Source organism: Macaca fascicularis, chromosome 11 (assembly GCF_037993035.2).
Source record: "Macaca fascicularis isolate 582-1 chromosome 11, T2T-MFA8v1.1".
Taxonomy (NCBI): Eukaryota; Metazoa; Chordata; class Mammalia; order Primates; family Cercopithecidae; genus Macaca; species Macaca fascicularis.
The window spans coordinates 73,143,085-73,169,493 of NC_088385.1; the positions used below are offsets into that span (position 1 = coordinate 73,143,085).

Here is a 26,409-nt window from a genome sequence, read left to right on the forward strand (position 1 = left end):
CGACATGTTTGAACAACATCCTGAAGGCCAAGATCAGAAACCCGATACTTATGTTTTCGATTTTGACACATGTGAAAGGCTTTAGCTGCAGAGCCAACTCGCCCCACTTGGCTTTGAAGGGCAATTGCATCTGCTCTCTGGAGCAAGTCATGGCAAGTGACAGCCATCCCAGAAGGAGTCCTCAAGCTCTGACAGCTCCCTATGGCTCACTCCCTTGTCCCAATGGCCTTAAGGACCAAACTGACACCTACTTCTCAGAGATAGTTTTCCTGTAAATCACCAGGCATTTTGGTTTACTTGTGACAGATACCACTGGGGTAGCCCCATTCCTTTAACTCTGACAATTTAAGTAATGTCAGTTTTGAGGACAATCCTACACTATCTATGGCGCTGGAAGAAAACGAAATAGAATACAGTCTTCCAAACTGGAAGCTTGCAGCCCAAGAAGAACAATCTCAGTTTATACCATTAGAAACTCAGGGGTTTGGAGAGGAATTGGGTCAGAAAGCAGCTGCTGCCCTCCTGTCTGGGGAGTCTCCTTAGCTGAGGAGAGAAAGGAACAGCTGCTCCAAATGCCACCTCCTGCTGCATTCTGGCAACAATGTGGCACCAAGAGCTGGAAAAAATGAGGGCTCAACAATGAGAGAATCAGTAGCTGGGATTTTGGCTGTAAGTGTAAGCAAGCCAGGGGCTACCCTGGCCCTTGAGGAGCTGAGTCCCAACCAAAAAAGTCACACAGTTTTTAAGATCTGTGGCAGATTTAGGTGCTGCCTTTCTCATTCATCCCAGAGCACCTTCACACATCTATTGGTTCACATAGTAACAAAAACAAAAGACCTAGATCATTCTCCAAATTCTCCAGGAGATAAACCAAGCCGCAAGTAAGCAGCTGGTCCCCTAGTTATTGCCAGCTCCACTGCTGGTCCTTTGCACTTGCCCCAGCCACCATCAAGCTGGCCGGCTGCGGCGGAGTCTGTGTTGTGGGTGTGTTTGCTCAGGCCTGCCTGCTGCCTGCTAACAGCACCCCTCTTGACTCAGCCTCTGTGTTCTAGCTCCCAGCTTGGCTCTGGCTTGGCCCGTCTCCAGCTTTTTTTTTTTACCCTTTTTCCAATTCCCTCTGCAACAGATTGACCTCCGTTCCTCTCAGGCCCATGTGGGCCTCCTTGGCTCAGGACCCTCCTGCAGCTCTGGGTGGGTGGCACACCCTCCACCCGCCCTTGGGGCCTGTGGGGCTGAGGGCCAGGCACACTGTCATTCAGGAAGGATGACAAGTTGCAACTAACCAAACTCCCACTGCACTGAATGCTAACTGTCTTGATTTTCTTTCCCCACTGTAGAGACTGCTGATGCCTGACATTATGAAGAGCCTGGGACAAGGAAGTACCCATCTGAGAGAAACAAAGATACATGCCCTGGGCTAGAGTGTTACCAATTTAATCTTTTTGCCCAGACTGGAGTCCAGTGGTGTGATCTCAGCTTACCACAACCTCCGCCTCCCGGGTTCAAGCAATTCTCCTGCCTCCGCTTCCTGACTGCCTCTGCTTCCTGAGTAGCTGGGATTACGGGCCTGCACCACCATGCCTGGCTAATTTTGTATTTTTAGTAGAGACGGGGTTTCTCCATGTTGGTCAGGTTGGTCTCCAACTCCTGACCTCAAGTGATCCACCCGCCTCAGCCTACCAAAATGCTGGGATTACAGGCGTGAGTCACCGCACCCAGCCTTCAATTTAATCTTTACTATAGCCCTGCCTGACAAGTCATATGGCAGAACAACAGTGCAGGAGGAGGACGATAGGACTGTTCTCCAAGAATCTGGGCATGAGGGAAATGGAGTGACCTTCAGAAAGTACACCGTCTATAAGTGAACATCCTACAGATTATACACAAACTTACAAGCTAGAAATAAACATGTTTGATCACAACAGAGATGGATAAGGATATCAGGGTGGGATGAATGGTCCCAGGCCAGAATCAGACTGAAGAGAAGCTATTAAGATTTCTGAAGAGAGGTGGTGGTGGGTCCAGGACAGAAGCAATAAGATGTATGATCAAGCCCTAAGAAATAAGGCACACTAGACACTAGTGAGCCTGCCACAGGGGTGTCTGAGTCTAGGGGATGGCAATTCTCATTGTTTCTCTTGCTCAGAACTCAGACTCTGCAAAAGTGGATGGCAACTTGTAGAAAAGTGATAAGATACAAATTGAGTTCTGTCTGGTAGAGAGGCAAAACATTTCTCCCCTCAGAAAAGATAACCTCAAAGGCTTTGATTTTATTTCCCGACAAGTTATTGGGCAGCTTTGATTCCAACTTAGAAACCTTATTCCAACATTTCTTTTCCCCACTGACTGATACACCATATATCATATATACATATGTCCCACTAACTTATATATATATACACACACACACATATATACATATATGTACATAATATATATACATATATATGTACATAATATATATACATATATATATGTATATAATATATATACATAAAGTTTCTTTATCCCTCTTTTTTTTTTTTTTGAGACAGGGTCTTGCTGTGTCGCCCAGGCTGGAGTGCAGTGGTGAGGTCGTGGCTCACTGCAGGCTTGACCTCTCAGGCTCAAGTGATCCTCCCACCTCAGCCTCCTTAGCTGGGACCACAGGTGCGTGCCACCACACCTGGCTTTTTCTTTTTTTAATTATTTTTTGTAGACAGAGGGTCTCACTATATTGCCCATGCTGGTGTTTAACTTGTGGGCTCAAGTGATCCTCCTGCCTCAGCCTCCCAAAGTACTGAGATTACAGGTGTGAGCCACTGTACCTGGCCTTCCTTATGCCTCTTTAAACAAGCTTTGCCATCCTGTTACCATTCCTCGCTAATGAGTTAAATAAACATTTTTTGATATGAGCCAGTTATTTACATAAGAATTGTGTTTTTTGGGAAATTCTGTCATTTGTGACAATGTAGATGAACCTAGAGGACATTATGTTAAATGAAAATGTTAAATGTTAAATGAAATAAGCCAGGCACAGAAAGACAAATACTGTATGATCTCGCCTATGTGTGGAATCTGAAAAAGTTGAACTCACAGAAGCAGAAAGTAGAATGGTGGTTACCAGAGGCTGGGGTAAAGAGGAGACATTGGTCAATGGGTACAAAGTTGGTTAGTTGGCAGGAATAAGTTCCAGTGATCCACTAAACTGCAAGTTGACTACAGTTAATAATAATGTATATTTCAAAATCACTAAAAGAGAAAATTTTAAATGTGATGGGCGTGGTGGCTCACCCCTATAATCCCAGCACTTTGGGAAGCCAAGGCAGGTGGATCATGAGGTCAGGAATTTGAGACCAACCAGTCTGAGACCAGGCTGGCCAACATGGTGGAACCTCATCTCCACTAAAAATACAAAAATTAACTGGGCATGGTGGCACGCACCTGTAATCCTAGCTGCTTGGGAGGCTGAGGCAGGAGAATCGCTTGAACCCAGGAGGTGGAGGTTGCTGTGAGCCAAGATCGCACCACTGCACTCCAGCCCGGGTGACACAGCAAGACTCTGTCTTTAAAAAAAAAAAAAAAGAAAAAAAAAAAAAAGAAATGATAAATAGTTGAGGTGTGAAAGGAAAATAAAATTCAAATCTTAGGACCTCAAACTCACTAAGCCAAAGGAAACAGTGAAGCTGGGCACTGCATCCCACAAACCTCCTTCCCATCTTGTTCCTACGTAGATAGCTACATACCTTTCTCATATTTTGCCCACAAGGAAATTCCTGGTGGGCCCTGAGATCTTTAAAGCAGTTCAGTTGAATTTCACCCCGACAAAGTAAATTGACAGCTTATCTTCACAAATATGGGACAAAGGACGGAACTCAAAGTCATCCCTCTGCTCACCTGAGAAAAATGCATATCTGACTCCTCCCTACCTATACTCTATAATTATTTTATCTTATGTAAAAATGCAGATTCGCTGAGCTCCAGATAAATGCATAATGAACCACTCCTTTCACATGAAAAATGAAATGAGGATGATCAGGGTTGGATGGCATTATTTATTCAGTGAAGCTAATCAAAAGGCTCAACAGAATGTAACTGCTTCCCTCTTTTATCTACCCTCTCCCTCTCTTTTTTTCTTTACTCTTTTTCCATTAAGTATTGAAGCCCACAGACCCTCTCTGGAAAAAGCACACATCGCAGATTTGTCCTGTGGTATGTGTCGCTTTTTCCCCAGGGTGTGTCCTTAACTTTGGCAAAGGAAATTAAAAATGACTGAGACTTGCCTCAGTCATTTCGTCTGACTTCCAGAGGTCATGAATATGCCAATAACTCATGTATAGATTCTACAGTGTACACATGTATCAAGATATCCCTTTGTACTCCATAAATGTATATAATTCGTATGTGTCTATTTAAAATAAAATAAAACTTCAATGATTATGGTTTTTGGGAGGGCATGGTGGCTCATGCCTGTAATCCCAGCACTTTGGGAGGCCAAGGCAGGCAGATCATCTGAGGTTGGGAGTTCGAGGCCAGTCTGGCCAACATGATGAAACCCCGTCTCTACTAAAAATACAAAAAATTAGCTGGGCATGGTGGTGCCTACCTGTAATCCCAGCTACTCAGGAGGCTGAGGCAGGAGAATTGCTTGAACCTGGGAGGCAGAGGTTGCAGTGAGCCAAGATTGTGCCACTGCACTCCAGCCTGGGCAACAGAGCCAGACTCCATCCCTCACCTTCCTCCCAAAAAAGATTACATTTTATACATTTAAAATGTGTGTCTTAACAGAATCATAGAGAAGGGAAGCTAATGGAAATGATACATTTTGAGGAAGGTCAGGACTGGATGCCATTATTTATTTAAAGCATACAAGCCCAACTCCAATCCTTGTCCCACAGTTCTGTGTTCCCCTGATAATGTTCTGTTTGCTGTCCCTGGTTCTACAGGGAGAGAATTTGCTGGTCAAACTGATAAGTGACTGGTTACTAGACATATATCCACTTCTTCTGGTATACAGAATGAGGATACAGAATGTCTAGGATGGCTTTATGGCAGTCATCTAGATCTTGTTGAAGTCTGGGATGCTGAAGAAATCTCATCGTCTGAGTTTCTGACCCTGTAAGGTTGAAGCAAGATGGAATGATGGTGACTTGGCCAGAAAAGAATGCTATATTGTGAAGTCTCCCTCTTCTGATAACAAGTGACCCTGCTCCCTCTTTGGTAAGTGAGGAAACTGTGGCTCATGGAAGTGGCATGGCTAATGCATGGCAAGCGAGGTCTGCCTGACTAGGAAGCCTATGTTCTCTCTAATTTATCATTCCTTGCCTGAAGAAAGAGAAGCAGATCTAGCAAAGTGTGGTAGACAAAAAAAAAAAAAAAAAAAAAAAAAAAAGTTCATATATTCAGTGTGTTGCTTTTAGCTTCTAGTGATTTCCACAGTACACAATTCTACTCTAGCTATTTGGAGAAAGTTGAAGCCTGGCATGGGAATTCCTTTGATTTTGAGAGCTGACTCCAAATATTTTGTGAAGAAGCATGTGCAAGAATAAGATACATATTTCCATATCATATTTCCTCCAAGGGCTGAGCCTATTCCTGACTCAGAGAGATATTGCAAAAGAAGCTGGTATTATACACATTGGAAATGACACTCCTTCTAAGGAGCAAAACAACTTTATCATATCAAGCAGAGCAAAGCTCCCCTCTCGGAAAACTAAAAAATGATCAAAATGCAAACTGGATTTGGAGGGGGGAAAAGGTGATGGTAGCAAAAGCAGCTGTCAAAAATAAAGAGGTTACTTGTGAATGACTGAAATGTCCAAGTGTCATGCCACCAGCAGCCACAAATAAAAGCAGATGCTGCAACATTTTTAAAAAGCGTTTCTATAAAAAGAGTAAAATGGCTGCATACAATTAAGAAGTATAATTTTATTGAAAAGCATGAATGGCAAAGCAAAAGGAAATGTCAATATGATAGGGAGTATTGCTCTGTTACCCAGGCTTGAGTGCACTGGCTCAATCACAGCTCAATGAAGCCTCGACCTTCCAGGCTCAAGTGATTCTCTCGCCTCAGCATCTCGAGTAGTTTAGACTACAGGTGCAAGCCACCATGCCTGGCTAATTTTTTCATTTTTTGTAGACATAGGGTCTTGCTACGTTGCCCAGGCTGGCCTCTAACTTGTGGGCTCAAGCGATCCTCTTGCATTGACCTTCCAAAGTATGGGGATTATAGGTGTGAGCCACTATGCCCAGCCTCAATATGAATTTTATAAAAGTCCAAATGCTCTGCATGTGGAGAACTTTCCATCTACAAAAAATCGTTCTGCCTTAAGGTGTGCAAAGAAGTGAGGCTAGAACTCATTTCAGAAACAGATTAAGTGGACACCAAAGAATATTTAAGCTTCAGAAGGGAAAGAAAGGTTATCAATGAACAGTAGCTGAGATCACAGGCCCCTTACCTGCGAAGAGAGAGAATCTGTGGTAAGCTGCAGTACAAACCAGAATTCATTTGAAAGATAAAATGCAGAAGCTCCAGGGCCTTAGATGCAGCCTCATTTCCTTTGTACCCTGCCACCCAGCTGTTGCCTATGATTTCACTGAAACAGTTATCACCTCCAGTTAGCAAAATCTAAGGGAGTGATTCTCAATTTCTATTCTGCAAAAGAATCCACTGAAAAGGTTGCTAAAATATAGATTCTTGGCCCACACTCCCCGAAAATGCTGATGCGTTAAGTCTGTGCTGGGCTTAGGAACCCTTATTTTAACAAGCATCCCATGGAAAAGGTCATCGGGGTTCACACTCCAAACTACTGTCTAAGGCTTTAATCCTCAGACTATTGGTTGAGACCTACTAATAAGTCTTGAAGTCAGCTTAGTGAGATTAGCATTTGAAAAGAAACAGAAGAAAAAACAGAAAAATGTCAGTGTATACTGTGCAATTTTTAGATTCATTCACATATATGAATGTGGGTATACATGTGCAGTGAATTGTGAGGTACAATATATTTCAGACTGTGCATCCCAGCTGAGAAAGTTGGAGAAACAGTGGCCTAAAAGGACATGAAGATCACTTCCCTGTGACCCATTTATCATTTTCTCTATCCCCACACTGAGTTCCAAATCACTCCAGCTCCACTTCCCTCCCATGTCCACAAAAAGGACATAAGACTGTGTTTCTTTGTTCTCCAGTGTCAGGCATGACAACCGGCTTTTCGGCTTCAGGAATGAATATGGACAACTTGAAGGAAGGCTTGCCAAGACCCCAGTGGAGCCTCAGATGTAGCAGATGATGAGAAGTGAGTGAAAACCATTTAGATTCCGACCTGGGGATCTTCCAAAGGTCTGGAGGAAGAGAAGTGGCAGGAAGGAAAGGGTAGAAAATGAGGGGCAAACTCTGGAGAGTAGGTTGAGACCTCAGAAGCTGGAAGGTGAGCCAATGCATTATTCTTTCCGTATGGAGATGATGTTAGTAACCCACCTGCAGGAGCTGGAGTGTTTTTAGCTATTTTTCCTCCCAGCAATGGCACAGATCCTTTTCCATTCATTCATATTATCTTGATCCAACTTATAGTGAAAATAATAAGGTTTCACAGGTGCTGGTCTAGATATGAACAGGCTCACCACTTGTTCTCCTGCATACAGCCTAACCATGTGAGAAAGAGCCACCAGAAAGACAGCACCAGGAAAATAATGCCAAGCATGTTTAGCCCGGTGTGCTATTCATCTCTCCCAGCTTCTCCACTCTGGTCTTTCCAGCCCCTTGGGAATTCCTCCACTAGCTCCATTTGGAAAAGAGTACCAAGGAGGCTCAGGGGACTGAAAACCAGCTGTGCACTGTGGCTTGGGTTATCTTCAATTTGAGGAAGCTGTTTTTCTCATTCCCTAGCTCCCTTCTCCATGCCACCACCACAAAAGAGTACCTTTTCCTAATGTTCACAAAGGTTTAATATAGGCTAGCAGTACCCCAGGGGAAGAGAGCTCCATTCCTTTAACAAGTCACTGTGCCTTTTCATGACATCAGGCAGTCTTTCGGTGTTCAAAAGACACCCACATTCAACACACATGCAATCACCACTCTTTGCTCTAAGTAGCTTTTGTAATGACCATATCTCCGCTCCAGCCCTTCAAAATTGGAGGGTGTGCCTACTAACAAACATCCTGGATGGCCTATCAGAGTAAGTGAAGTCCTTAAAAAAGAATAGAAACCCAAGATGTGAGCATAAATCACTCCAATAATTCCATAGTATCTGGCCACAGGCATCTCAGCTACATCTTCACTTAACTAGGTCATTTTAGGGGGCTTGCAGTGTCTAGGACACCACTTATTTTTTAGAGTCTTATTTTGTTGGGGATCAATTCAGAAAAAAAAGTGAAGCTTCATGGGATATGTACACATTGTCACCATTTAGAGAAAATGACAGAAGTGAAGGAAAAAAGAAGCATCCTACTTATAAGGTCAATTTGGCTCATGCGTGTCTGTGATCTCAGGGTCTCACAGTTCACACACTGCCACACAAATGTTCCAACCAGTCCATCCACAGCCACTCATTATGCCAGTAAGTGGATGATACTTTTTTTTATTTTTTATATATTTTTTAGCAGAGCCATTTTAAACCTCGGCTATAACAACACTTGCACATCCAATTCATTGTCATTATCTTTGCTAAATGCTTTCAGTGAAGGAGGGATGAGAAAACAGGTCTTTTGTATTCCTGGGCTATCAATAATCTTCTTCCTTGGAGGTGAATGTTTCACTCCAAAGGAAAAAAATGACTCTATTTTATACTTGCTATTTGTCTATCCTGTATAAGTGAGGACTGAAAATGTGAAGTATATAGCACTTGCTAGGCACTCAGTACATGTTGATATGGATTCTCTTTGGGGTGAAGGAAGGTGGGTTATCAAGCAGGCTCCTGTTTCTCTGGGGAACAGAACTGTACAGAAGAGGGGAAGGCAGTGTTCACAGGTACCTGAGGGAACCCGCAGGTACCAGCCCTCTTCTTGGTACAGCAGACTTAGGACTGAATATGTGGCTTCTGCAATTTAATCACCATTGGACTTCCTACAGCCTAATGGTGTATGTCAATTAGTATATTAGGATATGTAACTTACCAATCAGACACATCAATTTAGGGTAACTGGATAAACAAGCTAACTTGTGGCTGAGGCCTAAACCTGGGTCATCATCCTAACATGTCAGAAATGTCTTTGTTTTTTCTCTTAGTCTGTAATTCCTCCTAACACACAAGCTTCCAATTCTAGGCTCTGGTCGTGTTAGACTATTTGCATCCCCTCTCTCAATGAACCACAATCTTTGACACCCCTTTGCACCTGCTTTTCTCTGTACTTGGAATGCCCACCCATCCTTTACCTTCCTCTGCATAGTCAACACCTACTTCTAGGAAGTCTTTTCTGTCCATTGATAGTGGGTTAGGGCCCACCCTCAAGGCTGCCCAGGCTTGCCTCTGTCATTGGACTGATGCCATTATCATCCCTCTGTTTCCCAAGCAGTCTCCTCACTAGACTCTGTACTCCCTGGGGATTTGTAATACATTCTTTGAGTGAATGAATGCACAGGATGGGTATTAAATGAATGGAGGAGTGAGTGGTGAAAGAATGAACCCAGGATTGGAACACAAAGTTCAGAACCCAACTTCCCATACTATCCTTTCTCTCACAATATCCTTGTCAATTGCAAAACAAATAGCTAGGTTTAATAAGGTGGCTAGGGAAATTGAGGTCTTTAGAGGAAAAAAGCGAGTAGCTAGCCTATTGCCTCCTCTGAATCACATTTATTTGCTCTTCTGGATAAGATAACGAATATCTAGCTAATAGATTATTAACCACAAAATATGTCTTGGTTCTCAAGAAAGATGGCATGAGATTGTTACCATTTTATACATCCTTATATATTAACAAAAAATAAAGCACTCACTCTAGAAAAGAACACTAGATCTCCACTGCTCTCCTTGGCCCAGGGTTCCACAAACACTGTTACTTACATATGCCTTGGTTAACCTTGCCAGCAAATCTTGAATTCAACTTTGTGTGCAAGAGTGGGTTTTCTTCCATGTAGCAAAGTGAGGCAACTATCACAGTCAGAGACAGAACATAACTAGGGCTTGCCTTATCCTGGCCCAAGACCATCTAACACATCTTGGAGAGATCTCCATGTCTCCTGAACAATATAACTATCTACTGTAAGTCTGTAATGAAAGATTAAACCTCCTTACATTGAACCTGAACCCCCTTTTCTGTGAAGCTATGAGTGTATGACATTTAGAAAATTCTCTCCCCTTCCAATGAGACTGGAACAATAGACTAATTATGCAAGCTCCGTGTGACACTGGAGCCTCAAATTTTTGTAAGAAGATTCTGGCCATAAATAATTTTTTTTTGGGCGGGGGTGGGGGGAACAGAGTGTTGCTCTGTCACCGAGGCTGCAGTGCAGTGGCACAATCTTGGCTCCCTGCAACCTCCGCCTCCTGGGTTCAAGTGATTCTCCTGCCTCAGCCTTCCAAGTAGCTGGGATTACAGGTGCCTGCCATCACGCCTGGCTAATTTTTGTATTTTTAGTAGAGACGGGGTTTCACCATGTTGGCCAAGCTGGTGTTGAACTCCTGACCTCAAGTGATCCGCCTGCCTCGGCCTCCCAAAGTGCTGGGATTATAGGTGTGTGCCACCACACCCAGACATCATAAATACATTTTTGATAAATACATTTTTTGAAAGCCAATTTTCCCTGCTTTTCAGGATAACCTCCCAGGGATTGTATTTTGAGAACAAAGTCTCTGAATATCTGTCATTAAGCTTCTTTGCTTGGCTGAGCCGACAGGAGGATACCATTGCCATGCTTACATCCGGGCATACATGCTATGGAGAATGGCTGCCAAATATGACCCTAAGGGAAAGAAGAGAAAGCTTACTGACCTTGTGCAGCTCCACAGGAGTTGGAGACATGATCTCCTTTATTTCTTGTTTCATTTTTCTCAGGGTTACTGACTTCCTACCCACATCTGAAGGCAGGGTGTTGCTCCGAGTTGTTTGGCTGTAGTGTGGCCGCGAGCTGCTGCGCTCCTGGAAGCTGGCCTGTCGCCCCAGCTGACTGCGAGGTGTTGGAGCCTCATGATTCAAACTCATCGTGCTCCCCGACATGATTGTTGCCTGTGGCATTGACAATTTTTAGAAACAGTTAAGCCATGGACTAAGGAAAGGGTTTGGTGCCCAACAGTAAGCACATTTATCCTTCTGCGAGGTAAAAATACAGTCTCTTCAGGGCAAAACCAAAGGCTGGAGAATGGATGTACTAATGGAACTATGAAAGTCTGGAAAATGCTTTGCAAGTGACATTTATAATGCACGTCTCAAATCCAATTTAAGTACTTAAGCCGTTGAGTTTATTTAATCAAATACCACCCCTGGCAGTTTTGAGGCAAATTGAAATGCTCTAACATTTGCTTACTGTAAACTACATTTTAAGCATTAACTTTCCACTGAGTGGGTTCTAACAGATGGGATTCATGAGGCCACCTTGAATATATCTTACAGAAATGAACCAAGAACTTCTCAATGGACACCAGGCTGCCTGTACTTGCAATGCTGCCTCTATCTCCAACAGCAGCTAACAATGGGTTGGAATGGGATGACTGATATAAAGGCAAGGGGTTCTTCCCAGGCGTCTGTCTAGCACTGAATATTGTCTTTCCTGTGGCCAAGTGGCCTGTCCCCAAAGTTTGTAGACCAGCTAAGTCTCCATATTATTTGGTACAGATTAAATGTTTCTTAGAAATACCCTTTGTATAAGATTCTCAGAGAATCTTTTCATTTTTTATCATTTATTATGTTCTTATATTCAACTTTTTGCTCACAAGCAGTAGGACTTGAATTGGATGTTACCAGTGAATTGGGAAGTTTGTTTGGTTTCAAATATGTTCTTCCCTGAATACTTCACAAGCAATGACAAGATTAGATACCAAAGATGAACAAGGCTCAGAACTGGGGGGAAAAAAAAAAAAAAGGATTTGAAACCAATATCAAGTAGTGGATATTCATTTCTCATGGTCGGAGAATGCTAAAATTCTGAAAACATGCCCGTAGCCAGCTCTGTACTCCTGGGTGTAATGGTATAAAGGTAAACTAGCATTGATAAATCTGCCTGAAACCATGCGGACAGAAAACAAGTTCCATTTGCCACGTGATTTAGTTGTTTATGTTAATACTGATGCTAAAAGTAACAGAAGCTTAACTCGTTGAGTCTTTTGAATGTAGTCACTCATTTAAGCCTCACAACAACTCTATGGGGTAGGTGCTATTACTTCTCTCAATTTATTTATTTATTTATTTTCTTTTTTGAGACAGACTCTCACTCTGTCACCCAGGCTGGGGTGCAGTGGTGTGATCCTGGCTCACTGTAGCCTCTGCCTTCTTTGTTCAAGCAATTCTTGTGCCACAGCCTCCCAAGTAGCTGGTACTACAGGCAAGGACCACCATGCTCGGCTAATTTTTGTATTTTTAGTAGAGATGGATTTCACCATGTTGGCCAGGCTGGTCTGGAACTGCTGATCTCAAGTGACCTACCCAACTTAGCCTCCCAAAGTGCTGGGATTACAGGTGTGAGTCACCACACCTGGCCATTCCTCCCAACTTATAGGTAAGCAACTGAGGCACAAAGAGGCTGACTCACCCAAGCTCACATTGGTAGTAAATGAGCCGAGGGCACTTTATAAAACTATTGATCATAAGGGAATACTGCAAAGTGAGTCGAGTTTTCATCTGTCACGTCTCTAAGATTTCATGATTCTCAAATTCACCTGGTGTTCAGCTAGACACACACTATTAACAAGATCTTTGAACAACAGCCAAGTGTTGGCACACATGTGCATATATCTAACAACTTTGTTGAAAAAGAAATGAAACAAGTAGACCATTCACATCTTGGCTAGATCAGTTATCATACTGATAATTTTGAAAAAGAAAATTATAACTGTAAAAACACTTGCTGATCACTGAACATTAATATGTGCTAAGTCCCATACAGATTGTATGTAGAATATCATGTAATACATAAGTAACCCTACACAATAGATATTAAAATTACCATACATCCTCATTTCAGTAAAGGAAAGAGATGCATGGACAAGTTAAGCAACTTGCCCAAGAGCCAGGGCATGGAGCTCTAGCATTCTGACTCCAGAACTCTCGTTCTTGACTGTTCGGTGCTTCTCGGTGAAATGTTAGGTTGAACCATATAAAACTTCCTTTTTAGTAAGTAGAAAGATGCCTAGCATTTAAAAACAAGTGTGGGCTGTTTATATAACAGTTTATTTCAGACAAATACCCTTTTTAAGTTGATTGAAACCTTTCTTTACTGGCTTCATTGGTGTCATGGGATATTCTTTATTTTATGGCACTTACTCATGTATATTTTATTATTTATTTATTTATTTATTTATTTATTTATTTTTAAACAGAGTCTCACTCTGTCACCAGGCTGAAGTTCAGTGGTGCGATCGCAGCTCACTGCAACCTCTGCCTCCCGGGTTCAAGCGATTCTCTTGCCTCAGCCTCCCAAGTAGCTGGGATCACATGTACTTGTCACCAAGCCTGGCTAATTTTTGTATTTTTAGTAGATATGAGGTTTCTCCACATTGGCCAGGCTGATCTCAAACTCCTGACCTCAGGTGATCCGCCTGCCTCAACCTCCCAAAGTGCTGGGATTACCGGCCTGAGGCACCGTGCCCGCCCCATTTCTGTGTTTAATCTAGTGTATCTGACAGTGCTCAGTGGTTATTTTCTTGCCATGCTGACCCTCCATTTATTATTTTTACCTACTTAGACTAGTTGTTTGCTTTGTTAACATCTGTTTTTAAATATTCATTTTTTCATGAGAATGACAGGACATGTGTTGGAAGTAAAACACTTAATCACTACATCTGGGAGACCACAGTTTTGCTTTGATGAATCTTAGCTGCCATAGAAGAAATTACAAATTGATTTAGAAAAGGTTCTGATGGAAGAAATAAGATACTATCACTAATTCTTTGGTTCGCATTTCCAAGTAAGTATATGAGTCTGTATAGTAATCAAAATTTGATTACTTTGTTTAAAATGAACGTTAGGTAGCATCTAAGAAAGAACATAAAAGGTAAAACAAATGTAAAAACTAAAATAAAAAGCTAAAAAAACAATTATTTTTAATTACCTAGGATTTGCTTTGGTCTCAAGAGTATGTATTACCTGTTTTCATTTGCCGTAATTCATAATTGCATATTATCCCTAAGGCAACCTAGAGTTCTCTATCTGACATTTAGTTAAATCTTCTTCCTATATTATGCTAAACACAAAATAGTTAAAGCAGTGTTCATTAATCAAGAAAGGGCAAAAATACTAATAGTTAATTTTTACTGAATACTTTGTTGAATACTTGTTTAGTGCCACATAATTATTAGCTCATTATAATTTCCATCTTTTATAGAAGAAATATCTGATGAGAGGTTAAAAACTTGTCCAAAGACTCATTCAAATTTCTCTCCTTTGTTAAAGCTATACATTTTTCAATGCTAAAGTTGAACCTAAATTATTGCTAGCTTTAGGGAAAATGATTAGTAAACTAATTTTCATTTCCATTTCAATTGTAATCATCTTTCATCTTAGCTAACCTTCTACATTTATTAGTATTATAGTGTGCTTTAACTTTTAATGCTGGATGTGAATTTAATATGCAAGAATCTAGCTCTAATATTTTTTGCATTTCCAATCAAGGGAATGGGGTTCATTTAAACCAATAAATAAATATGCTTTGTGATAATAGTCTAAATATAACTAATTTATGACTTTGCCAATCATTCATCCTAGTTGAGGATTTAATTTCCCTTTGGCTTATAAATTCAACTCATTTGCTTTCTGCATTAATAATGTCAAGGGCCACACCTGTCTGGAGCTATGTTACAGCAAAGTCATAGGCTGTGGCAACATAAAGTCTACTCTTGCTGATGGATGTTGTTTTCATCAGATAACTCAATTTCTGGGTGAAAACAGAACCTCATTGTATTACTTTTTACATCATTTTATTTTTGCCTAATGTAAAACAAGCTGTTAGAAAAACAACTTTTTTCTTCAAAAGGGAAGTATCAAAATGCACAAGGAAAAAGCAGCATGAGCCAAAACGTGCTTTCAAAAGCAGGGCAGTGTTCAAGAATTGTGAATTGTGCTCATTATTCAGTTTGGACTACTTTTCTTCATCATTCTATATGCAGAAGGTGGTACAGGTTTAAATAAGCCGGCCAATACTTAAGCATTCTGTTCCTTTTGAAAGTTGTGTAACAAGGAATCACTGCTAACATCTTACTTCATTTAGACTTTACAGGATTATCCATGTCCAGAACCTTTAACTGTGCTCTGAAGCTGCAGTTCATGCCAGGTAATACCATGACGTTTACAAGTTCAAACTAATATTTTTCTTCATAATTCTCTTTGCAGATTCACAGACATTAGAATCACATAAAATATCCACACATGCAACTGAGAAGCAAAATAATATAAAGATGAGTAATCATTTTAGAATTGCAAGAGTTTCACCCCATTATGCCATTCACATTCCTTATGGTGACTTGGGGACCTCATAAGACATCAAAATAAAAATGAGACTTTTGCCACTTTATTTTTTACAGCTCAGAAAATTTAAAAGAACATAAAAGGAAACAGTCCAGGACTTCCCAGACTAAAGTGTGAATACCATCAGCGAATTCATGGCTTTGATTAAAGAACTCACCAGGAGTTCAGCCATTACATTCCATCTCATTCTTCCTTGAATTCACACTAAGTTAATACAGATGGAATCAGGATTTGCAATTAACAGCAACGTACTATGTAATATTTTTGCTGCTTATCAAATAGACTGGCCTTTTTCACCAGCTGCATTGTCATCTACTTTAAGGACAAAACAAAGTAAAATAAAATTTCCTCTTATGTTCCTCTTAGCGATCAAATTAATTTCTATACCAGGTACAAATGAAAACATGCCAAAGAAACCTTTCTAAAGCAACTAAGAGAATGGGATGCGCCGCTGCTGGGAGACTTAGCTCGCTTTTTAGCGATTTGGTGGGAAACAGATACAGTCAGGGTTAGCAGGGAGCAATGGCAGAAGCCACAAGTCAGTAAGCTTGAGGGGTGGAGATGGGGAAATAAATACTTTTGACTGCATTGTATAAAATCAAATTGCTGTCCAGAAGGCAAGGGGGTAGGGAAGGCAGCTTCACAAGCAAAAATATAAACATAAAGGGTAGCTACCAAGAGAGTCATGTTTCTCAAAGACACACGCCTGTCAGCTTTCTCCTGTGGAAAGGGTTAAAGCTTTTAAATGAACTGGTGTGAGAAATGCAAACTTAAAAGGACCAAAAAAAATGAATGTAGAAACAATAAAAGTAAGTAGCAGGACTGAGGCTACCTCCAGTTCTCTCAGAATTCCTGACTGTCCGCAGGTCTCCAAATCCTCCAGCGCTTGAGACCAGAAGTTCTCCTCTTGTTCTGTCTCTGCACTATCGGCAGCCCCTGCAAAACTGTTGTCAAGAAACACAGGCTGGGTTAGGACCTTGCCAGACATTTTTTTTTTATTTATTTTTTTTGAGACAGAGTCTTGCTCTATAGCCCAGGCTGGAGTGCAGTGGCACAATCTCGGCTCACTGAAAGCTCCACCTCCCGGGTTCACACCATTCTCCTGCCTCAGCCTCCCGAGTAGCTGGGACTACAGGTGCCTGCCACCACGCCCAGCCTTTTTTTTTTTTAATTTTTTATTTTTAGTAGAGACGGGGTTTCACCATTTTAGACAGGATGGTCTTGATCTCCTGACCTCGTGATCCGCCTGTCTCGGCCTCCCAAAGTGCTAGGATTACAGGCATGAGCCACCGCACCCGGCTTTTTTTTTTTTGTATCCAAAATATCTCTCCTTCATCTCACACAAAATACAGACAGACAGACATTTTGGATCAGGCTTTCTTTCACCTGTGCCTTCCAAGTATATGAGCTTCAGCAGAGGAACGCTTTAGGAAATGCAGTGTTGTGAAGATGGAAAGTATGGTCCATGGTCTTATTACCAGATTTCAGACTATTTGTGGCTGCTGCTAAATGGGCTGCAGCCACATGATGACCCTATTGGAATGGGATGGAATGCTGGAAATGTATTTCAGCTGCTTATCTACAAGGAAAGAGAAATCAAAATTTTCTCTAAGAGAGAAACATGTGTTTTTCCCACTTATTTAAAGATCACTATAAGTAAACCAAATGCTATCACTTTTTATAAATTTCCTTAAAATGTTTTGGTAAGGAACAAAATGGTAAAATATACTTTGCTGAAAAGATGGATCCATGAGGTATCTTAAAAAAAAATGTAACTTAATGTGAAGCTAACTTTTAAAAGAAAGGAGAGGGGCACAGTGCAGTGGCTCACGCCTGTAATCCCAGTACTTTGGGAAGCCTAGGTGGGCAGATTACTTGAGGTCAGGAGACCAGCCTGGCCAACATGGTGAAACCTCGTCTCTACTAAAAATAACTAAAAACACAAAAATTATCTGGCGTGGTGGCAGGCGCCTGTAGTCCCAGCTAATTGGGGGCCTAAGGCAGGAGAATTGCTTGACCCTGGGAGGTAGAGGTTGCAGTGAGCTGAGATCATGCCACTGCACTCCAGCCTGGGTGACAGAGTGAGACCTTGTCTCAAAAATAAAAAATAGGCTGGGAATGGTGGCTCACACGTGTAATCCCAGCACTTTGGGAGGCTGAGGCAGGCGGATCATGAGGGTCAGGAGTTCGAGACCAGCCTGGTCAACACGATGAAACCCTGTCTCTAGTAAAAATACAAAAATTAGCCAGGCGTGGTGGTGCATGCCAATAATCCCAGCTATTTGGGAGGCTGAGACAGGAGAATCACTTGAACCCAGGAGGTGGAGGTTGCAGTGAGCCGAGATGGCGCCACTGCACTCCAGCCTAGGCAATAGAGTGATACTCCATCTCAAAAAATAAAATAAAATAAAAAATAAAAATAATACAAGACAAAATTAAAAAACAAAAATTAGGCAGATGTGGTGGCACATGCGTATAATCCCAGTTACTCAGGAGGCTGAGGCATGGGAATCACTAGAACCTGGAAGGTAGAGGTTGCATTGAGCCGAGATCTTGCCATTGCACTGCAACCTGGGCAGCAAAGTGAGACTCTGTCTCAAAAAAATAATAAAATAAAATAAAGGAGAGGAACCTACTTGTCATAAGGAAGGGGGTGCAAAGTTTACAGAAGCAGCTTCTCCCCAGGTGCTACTACTGTTTTCATTAGGGGAAACCCAGCTCTTGCCCTGTTGTGTGGTGCTCAGGCTGCCACTGGTCAGGCAGCTTTTAGAATCCTGCCATGTGGCCAGCATGGATGATTATGGTGGCTTTAAGAAGCCCATACTAACAATATGTGCCACTGGCAGTACAGAAGGTCAAATCTTGCCCACATGACCATGTAGTCATCTTGGATGAGGCAGCATTGGTTGAAAACCTTACCCACTGGCTGTGGACCGGTCCCAGTCTTCATTACTCAGCCCCACATCTGGGTAAGTCTGGCTTCGAGGCTTAGTGACTGGGGACAAGCTGCCTCTCTGTTTTGGACTCCTCCAGTCATAGGTGTTGAAATTGTATCCTGAAGCCTGAAAACTGGTGCCTAAAATATAAACAAGGTGTTAGCATTGGGCCCAAGGATTACTTAATACATTGAGAAATTACATTGTTAACCAGTAGAGGAGTTGAATAATAACAGCAATGACAATGACAATAGTGAACACATTGTGTGTGCTTATTGTGCACCAAGGACTTCACCAAGTACTTCATTTTGAGCCATCTTTTTTCTTTAGAGCCATCTTTGGAGGTAGATACTCATTATTTGCATTTTACAGATGAGGACACTGACGGCTTAGAACAGTGGTTTCAAGTACCCAGGGCTACTTGCAAACTTTCTTGGGAGTTCAAGTCACAATTAGGAGAATCAGTTTTCAGATCCTCAAGTTCTAGATGCACTTCTTCCCAAAACTGGCTTAGCTGAGATCTGCCAGTTAGTTCTCCCTTCTCATTTCCTCCTTCACAACTGTACTCCTGCCACTTTACAAACAAAAGACATATTTCTCATCCATTTCAAATCTTTTTTTTTTTTTTTTTGAGATGGAGTCTTGCTCTGTCGTCCAGGATGGAGTACAGTGGTGCAATCTTGCCTCACTGCAACCTCCTCCTCCCGGGTTCAAACAATTCTCCTTCCTCAGCCTCCCAAGTAGCTAGGATTACAGAAGTGCACCACCACACCCAGTTAATCTTTTTTATTTTTAGTAGAGACAGGGTTTTACCATGTTGGCCAGGATGGTCTCGAACTCCTGACCTCAGGTGATCCACCCACCTTGGCCTCCGAGAGTGCTGTGATTAGAGGTATGAGCCATCGTGCTGGCCACATTTCAAGTATTTGAAAGTGCCTGGGCCCGGGGATATAGACTCCCAGCTGCCAAATCAAGGGATAATTTGGGAAAACCTTGTTCCTGTGATGAAGTCTGTTGGGAACAAGGCCTTATTTCAACCAGGCACAAACTCACGGCAAGGCTTTCACCCCTCTCTCTCGTCCATCTCTCATGCTGCCTCAGAGAATTCAGAAGGGCAACGGATGTCAGGGATAAGGAGCCTGCTGCATTTATTGTTTATTTGAATTGCAAAATGCTGACTTTTTTCCACCAAGGAGTTATATCTGATTAGCCTGATGGGTGAGACAGTGAGGAATGGCTTTGGCTATTAGGTTACATAATGGACACTTTCCACAAATTTGAGCTGAAGCTGTAGTTCCAAGATTTTGATAGAAACATTTTTAAAGCATTTTTACAACAAACTGGAAATTACAGTCTTTGCAAGTATTTACATTTTGTGAGAAAAACATTTAGACAACAACTTTTAGTAGGTGATGGGGTATATAGTTCTTCAAAATTATTTTGGGGGTTTAAGTGGGGCTCGATTGTAGGTCTGACTCCATAGGTTGTGCTGTAATCATCACATACTCCTTCATCCACTACCTCAGGTTGTGACGTGTGTGTGCATGTGTATTTACATGGATGCATTGGCTTGGAATATGATATGTGTTTCTTACTGTGCTTAAAAATACAGCAAACAGACCTGGACCCGCATTTTCAGGTACAGTTAAATGGTCTGATCACGTAAGATGATTCTATCTCCATGATATCTTGTTTCCTCTTCCCCGTTCACTTTCTCTCTACCTGTTGTCGAAGCCTCTAGTGCCGTTTTTGCTACTAGTTTAAAGCCCAAGGACAGCAGGGTATCTGAAGGATAATACTCTCTGATCAAAAGGATTTGATCTCAAGAACCCAGGGCAATGCCTACCACCACATGATGGAAATACTCTAAGAACCTTATATTTTAGGACACCAAGGATTAGAAGACCTTGGAGCAGAGGAAATATTTACAGTTCAATATCTCATTCTCTCTCTTTTTCCTAGATAACTGCAGAAGCATGGTTAGCCATCTGGGAAGAAGTCTTGTGTGATGAATGCAGTTTTCTGTCAAAAGTGTTGACTTAAGGAAATACAGATGTGTCTTCTCTTGAAGGGGAACTAAGTAGCTGTGAATTTCATCCTGGCTCCCTCTGATGGACTAACCATTTTCTCCTTCTGAACCAACCGAACCAACCCCAAATACCTGAAGTCTCAGCTTTTATAATACGAAGAGTTTGGGGAAGCCTGTACCTCACTTTCTTTAACTGGTTTCAACCCTCAACCTTTCAAAGAGCCAATGCTAATTGGTGGTGTCTTCCTGGAGTATCCTTTTCTGACAAGCATTAACCCGAATGACCACTGAGTTCCCTGGTGAAATTTCAACATTAGACTGATTTTCTTTCCAACTGTTGTTTGTATAATAAGTAGTTCTTGGAGACTTAGGCAAGAGTGCAAGAATGGGCTTGAGCAGATGTGCACCACCATCAGTAGGAAACTGCTAATCTTGAAAGGCATATGTATCTCTAATAAGGATGCCTTGTCTTAATAAGCACTATTAAATGATTATTGCAATACAACAAAGCAGAGAAAGAAAAGGGGATAAGATTCAAATCTCTTTGGGTGAAATGTAAAGTCAGAAAACCTGATCCCAGCTCTTCCCTAGTCCGTGCTATGCTGACCCAGAGATTAAAGTAAGAGAAGTTGACCAGGTGCGGTGGCTCACGTCTAGCACTTTGGGAGGCCAAGACAGGCAGATGGCTTGAGCTTAGGAGTTCAAGACCAGCCTGGGCAATCAGCCATCTCTACAAAGAAAACAAACAAACAAAAACCCAAACCTCCAAAATTAGCTAGGCATGGTGGCACATGCCAGTTACTTGGGGCGCTGAGGCAGGAAGATCGCTTAAGTCTGGTCGTTGAGGCTGCAGTGAGCCAAGTTTGCACCACTGCACTCTAGCCTGGGTGACAAAGCGAGACCCTATTTCAAAAATAGAAAAGTAACTGGGCATGGTTATGCATACCTGTAATACCAGCTACTTGAGAGGCTGAGATAAGAGGATCCCTTGAGCCCAGGAGTTCACAACCAGTCTGAGCAACATAGCAAGACCCTGTCTCAAAAATAAATAAATAAATAAAACTTAATAAAAGTAAAGTCAGAAAAGACCAAGGTTGAAATCCTAGCTCAGCCACTTCCTCACATCACAGCCTGGCCAACTAACCTCAGGGTACAATGGGGATAACAATAGGTACTTTACTAGGTTGGTAAGAGAATGAAGAAGAATGAAAACACACCTTATGAAAGTGCCTAGAACACAAGGAGGTTTTAATGAACACAGATGCCCATTGTTACTATATACTAAGCCCTTCAACCTCTCAAGATCTCAGTTTCTTTATCTTTAAGGTAGGGAGACAAGGAAAAGAGATAAGTCTCAGCATTATTAATGCAGTAAACATTCGGGTGTCTCTTAAGTATCAGATACTATATATCAGGAACTAAAATGCAAAGGGAAATAAAACTGATTCCTGTCCTCAAAAACTGCATTGTTTGGTATATGTATAGGAGAAGGAGAAGAAAGAAGCATAGAAAGTGAGTTCTAGTAGCATGTGAAAGTGTCATACTTTTAGTCTTAATACACTAATATGGAAGGACAGAGACCAGTTTGGGGATTGGTAGGTGGATCACGAAGGGTGCCTAAGGAAAAATGACATATAAGCTTAGAGTTAGATAGCAGGTCAGCATTTACTAGTTGGAACTGTTGAGTAAGACAGTGCATGGTGGGCACGGTGGCTCATGCCTGTAATCCCAGCATTTTGGGAACCTGAGGCAAGTGGTCCACCTGAGGCCAGGAGTTCGAGACCAGCCTGGCCAACATGGCGAAAACCCGTCTCTACTAAAAATACAAAAATTAGCTGGGTGTTGTGATGCATGCCTGTTGTCCCAGCTACTCTGGAGGCCGAGGCAAGAGAATCTCTTGAACCCAAGAGGCGGAGGTTGCAGCGAGCCGAGGGCACACCATTGCACTCCAGCCTGGGCAACAGAGTGAGACTCTGTCTCAAAAACAACAATAACAACAACAACAACAACAACAACAACAACAACAGACAGTGTTGGCCAAGTAGAAGAGAGCCGGGTAAAGGTGCAGTCAGGGTAAACAGGGCCTCGATTCTATCAGTGGATCTCTGTTCTGGGCCCTCTTACCATGTGTACTTATTCCTCCCCATAGAAGGAATGTGATTTACCCAACTGTTGAGTTTTGGAAAAGAACACTGGGCATGTCACTCAGCCCATTCCTGGCTTTCTCTGGACCCTTTCTCTCCCACTGCTGCTGTGCTGTGTGGTAAGCAAGCCTGGGTCACAATCTTGGGGCTCTCTGAGCTTGACAGAGGCAAGAAAAGGCATGACTGGGCAGTTAGATAACCGTGGCAGACTACCAGTTGCTCAACAGAACATTCATTCTCTTCTTTATCCTTAGTACCAGAGTACCCGTTTTGGGGTGAGCAAATTATTGCTCAGACTAAAACTATACTTCTTAGCTTCTCTCAAAGCTAAGTGCAACTTAGTGAAATGTTCTGGTCCATGATATAGCTAAGGGGACTTCTGAGAAGGCTCCTTACACCTTTGCTACTGCTGTCTGGAATGCAAATGAAATTGCTGGAGCCCCAGTAACTGTCTTGGACTATGAGGTGACCCCAAGGATGAAAGTCAGGTGCTAAGCATAACACAGTGGAAATATTTAGAAGCATGGGCCTCTGATGACACTGTGGAGTTACATACCAGCTTGAAGTGCCTGCTTCTTTATAATGTAAGTCAATGTATTGTTAGAGTTTGCAGTTCTCTTCAGCTGAACCTAATCTCATTGACTGGTAATCGGTTCACTTATGGTTTGCTGTGTAGATCTGACTTGCGTCTCATTCAAATTTCAATGTCTAGACTTGGGTTGAGGGTAGGAAAATAATTATCCTGATTCTGGCTGCAGGACCAATCCAGCTTTTTCTACCAAAAAAAATAAAATGAAATGCTGATATTTTAATCCATAGCTGACTCTCATTTCTATTTCTCAATGGATTTGAAACCGATTAAGAGGTTAATTAACATATCAAAATACTTAGTGTTATCAAGGTACCACAATGCAAAACTTGCTTAGAGAATAGTGAGATATTCTGGGTATGTGTACTAAAAGGTACTGCAAAGAAGTGTCAGAAGGTGGACTGATAAAGTATTCAGGGACTAGATTACAAACAACCCTGTGTTTTACATTGAAGACATTTGAGTTTATCCTATAACAACAGATAACCAACAAAAGAGGGTTTTTTTGGTTTAAAGGAGTGGCGTGACTAGATTTGGTTTTTCTAAAGATTGTTGATACAAATGTGGGATAAGATGCTCAAAGTAAGAAGATAAATGAGGAAGGAGTTACCGTATTTCGTCAGGCCTGAAACAAAGGCAGTGGCAATGGAGGGACATCAGAGATGCTGAGTAGAGGGAGTGAGATACCTGGGTCCTGATGACACCATGGGAAAAATAAATCCTGATGTTGCTTAAATGCCATCATTTAAATTTTGTTTTGTATGTAGAAGAAAATCTTTAAGTCAACTAAACTTGACCTTTAACTGATACAGCTGGCTGGTGATACCATGATTTAAAAGAGGGAATATCTGAGGAAAATTATGTTTAGGTAAAAGGCAAACCTGTTGCCCATTACTGAGAAGAAGTTAACAGGCCCTGAGGGTTATTCCTTTATACCAGGAGTCAAGCTTAAAAGCCAGAGAATAAATGAGGCAGCCCAGGTATAAGAAAAAAATCAACTGCCAGATAGATAATGAAACTTTTTGTTGTTGTTGAATGATGGTGTAAGCACATGAAATATACATATGATATTGGAAACTACATTTTAAATTAAAAATTGATAAAATAAATAAGTTGAAAAAAGAAATAATTTTTTTAAATGTACTGGCGGGGCACAGTGGCTCATGCCTGCAATCCCAGCACTTTGGGAGGCCGAGGCAGGCAGATCACCTGAGGTTAGGAATTCAAGACCAGCCTGGACAACATGGTGAAACACCATCTCTACCAAAAACACAAAAATTAGCTGGGTGCGGTGGCGGGCACCTGTAGTCCCAGCTACTTGGGAGGCTGAGGCAGGAGAGCCTCTTGAACCTGGGAGGCAGAGGTTGCAGTGAGCCGAGATCACACCATTGCACTCCAGCCTGGGCGATAAAAGCAACACTTGGTCTCAAAAAATAAAATAATAAAAAAATAAATAAAATGTATGGTCCTAAGTCATTTCTCCTTTGGATTATTTATTTCTTTATTTAGAGACAGAATCTTACTCTATCACCCAGGCTGGAGTGCACCAGCACGACCTTGGCTCAGTGTAACCTCCGCCTAGTGGGTTCAAGCGATTCTCCTGCCTCAGCTTCCCGAGTAGTTGGGATTACAGGCACCCGCCACCACGCCCAGCTAATTTTTGAATTTTTAGTAGAGACAGGGTTTCACAATGTTGGCCAGGCAGGTTTCAAACTCCTGACTTCAAGTGATTGCCTGCCTTGGCCTCCCAAAATGCTGGGATTACAGATGTGGGCCTGTGTTCCAGGCCTCCTTTGGTTTAGAATTGGCACGTTTTTCTTTTTCTTCTTTCTCTCTTTAATTATTTTACATCTGGGTTTCCATATCTGATCTTATACTTTGTATCCTAATGTGAGGTATAAAATTTAGTCCAGATTCCTTTCACTGATATTAATGTTTAGTTTTATTTATTTGCATAATGGAAAACAGGTCTTTACAAAAAATAGGCCTTTATTTGCACAAGTGGAAAATAGGAAAGTAGGTATTTCTGAAAGTAGATGGAATCTTGATAGGATGATTTTTATTTTTAGGTAACTATGCCTTAGATATCTGTAAAATTCTGACATTCCAACCTTGTAATATTTGGTTTTCTGTACTAATGCAGATTAATATTTGTAGCTTTTAATTCATACCCAGCATTAATTTAGAAAAGTGAACTAATCAGTGTTGGTTCATAATCATAAAGTTTAGAATTCAATTTTCGGGCCGGGCACTGTGGCTCATGCCTGTAATCCCAGCACTTTAGGAGACCGAGGCGGACAGATCACAAGGTCAGGAGATCGAGACCATTCTGGCTTACACGGTGAAACTCCGTATCTACTAGAAATACAAAAAATTAGCTAGGTGTGGTGGTAGGCGCCTGTAGTTCCAGCTACTCGGGAGGCTGAGGCAGGAGAATGGCGTGAACCCAGGAGGCAGAGCTTGCAGTGAGCCGAGATCGCACCACTGCACTCCAGCGTGGGTGACAGAGTGAGCCTCTGTCTCAAAAAAAAAAAAAAAAAAAAGAAAAAGAAAAAAATAGAATTCTACAATTTTGGGACTATAGCTCTTGCCATTACTTTCATTCTTGGAAATCAAGTTTAGTACAGGAAAGTGAGCCAGTTAATTTCCTGCCAAATTTGTTTCCTAAAGACCCAGTGTTGTGAAGGATGAGAAAATCAAATCATATGTTTGTATAACTGTTTGTAATTGATCTTGCCAAGAAATACTCTATATATTCAGATGAGGCTATGGTCTTAAAATGTCAATGCAAAGATAGTTCTCTCTTCTCTCAGAAATCACCTCAAGACAAAAAGTAATGATAAATAACAGAAGCAACTCCATCTTAATCAAAACTAGAGTGTTTGTGTAATCTCAAACCATAATACATAAGAAAATACATAATACATAAATTCAGTGGAAGTCAAATGGGAAGGGGGTGGTGGTGGTAAGAAGTGGAGAGAAGGCACCTATGGCCAGGACTACCAAACTACTCTTTGGTAGACAACTCAGTCTACCAAAGCAGGGGCGGTGGCGTGAGGCAAAACTCCAATGCTTTGTTTGGAACACCAGTATGCACTGCATGGCTGGCGGCAGAAAGTA

The 26,409-nt window shown here is 41.8% G+C and overlaps 1 protein-coding gene across 18 annotated transcripts in view; it reads right to left on the bottom strand.

Annotated features, from left to right (window-relative positions):
• GRIP1 (glutamate receptor interacting protein 1) overlaps window positions 1-26,409 on the bottom strand; it is a 711,077-nt gene that overhangs the window by 13,296 nt on the left and 671,372 nt on the right. For 10 of the 18 annotated variants that reach the window (XM_045366605.3, XM_045366600.3, XM_045366596.3 and 7 more), the window contains 4 exons: window positions 18,511-18,667; window positions 16,424-16,535; window positions 16,267-16,311; window positions 10,909-11,142 (listed from right to left, as the gene is read on the bottom strand). In XM_045366605.3, the coding sequence (XP_045222540.2) occupies window positions 10,909-11,142; window positions 16,267-16,311; window positions 16,424-16,535; window positions 18,511-18,667 (548 nt within the window). The remainder of the gene's footprint in view (window positions 1-10,908; window positions 11,143-16,266; window positions 16,312-16,423; window positions 16,536-18,510; window positions 18,668-26,409) is intronic. The other 8 variants (XM_045366606.3, XM_045366604.3, XM_045366603.3 and 5 more) reach the window with 1 other exon arrangement.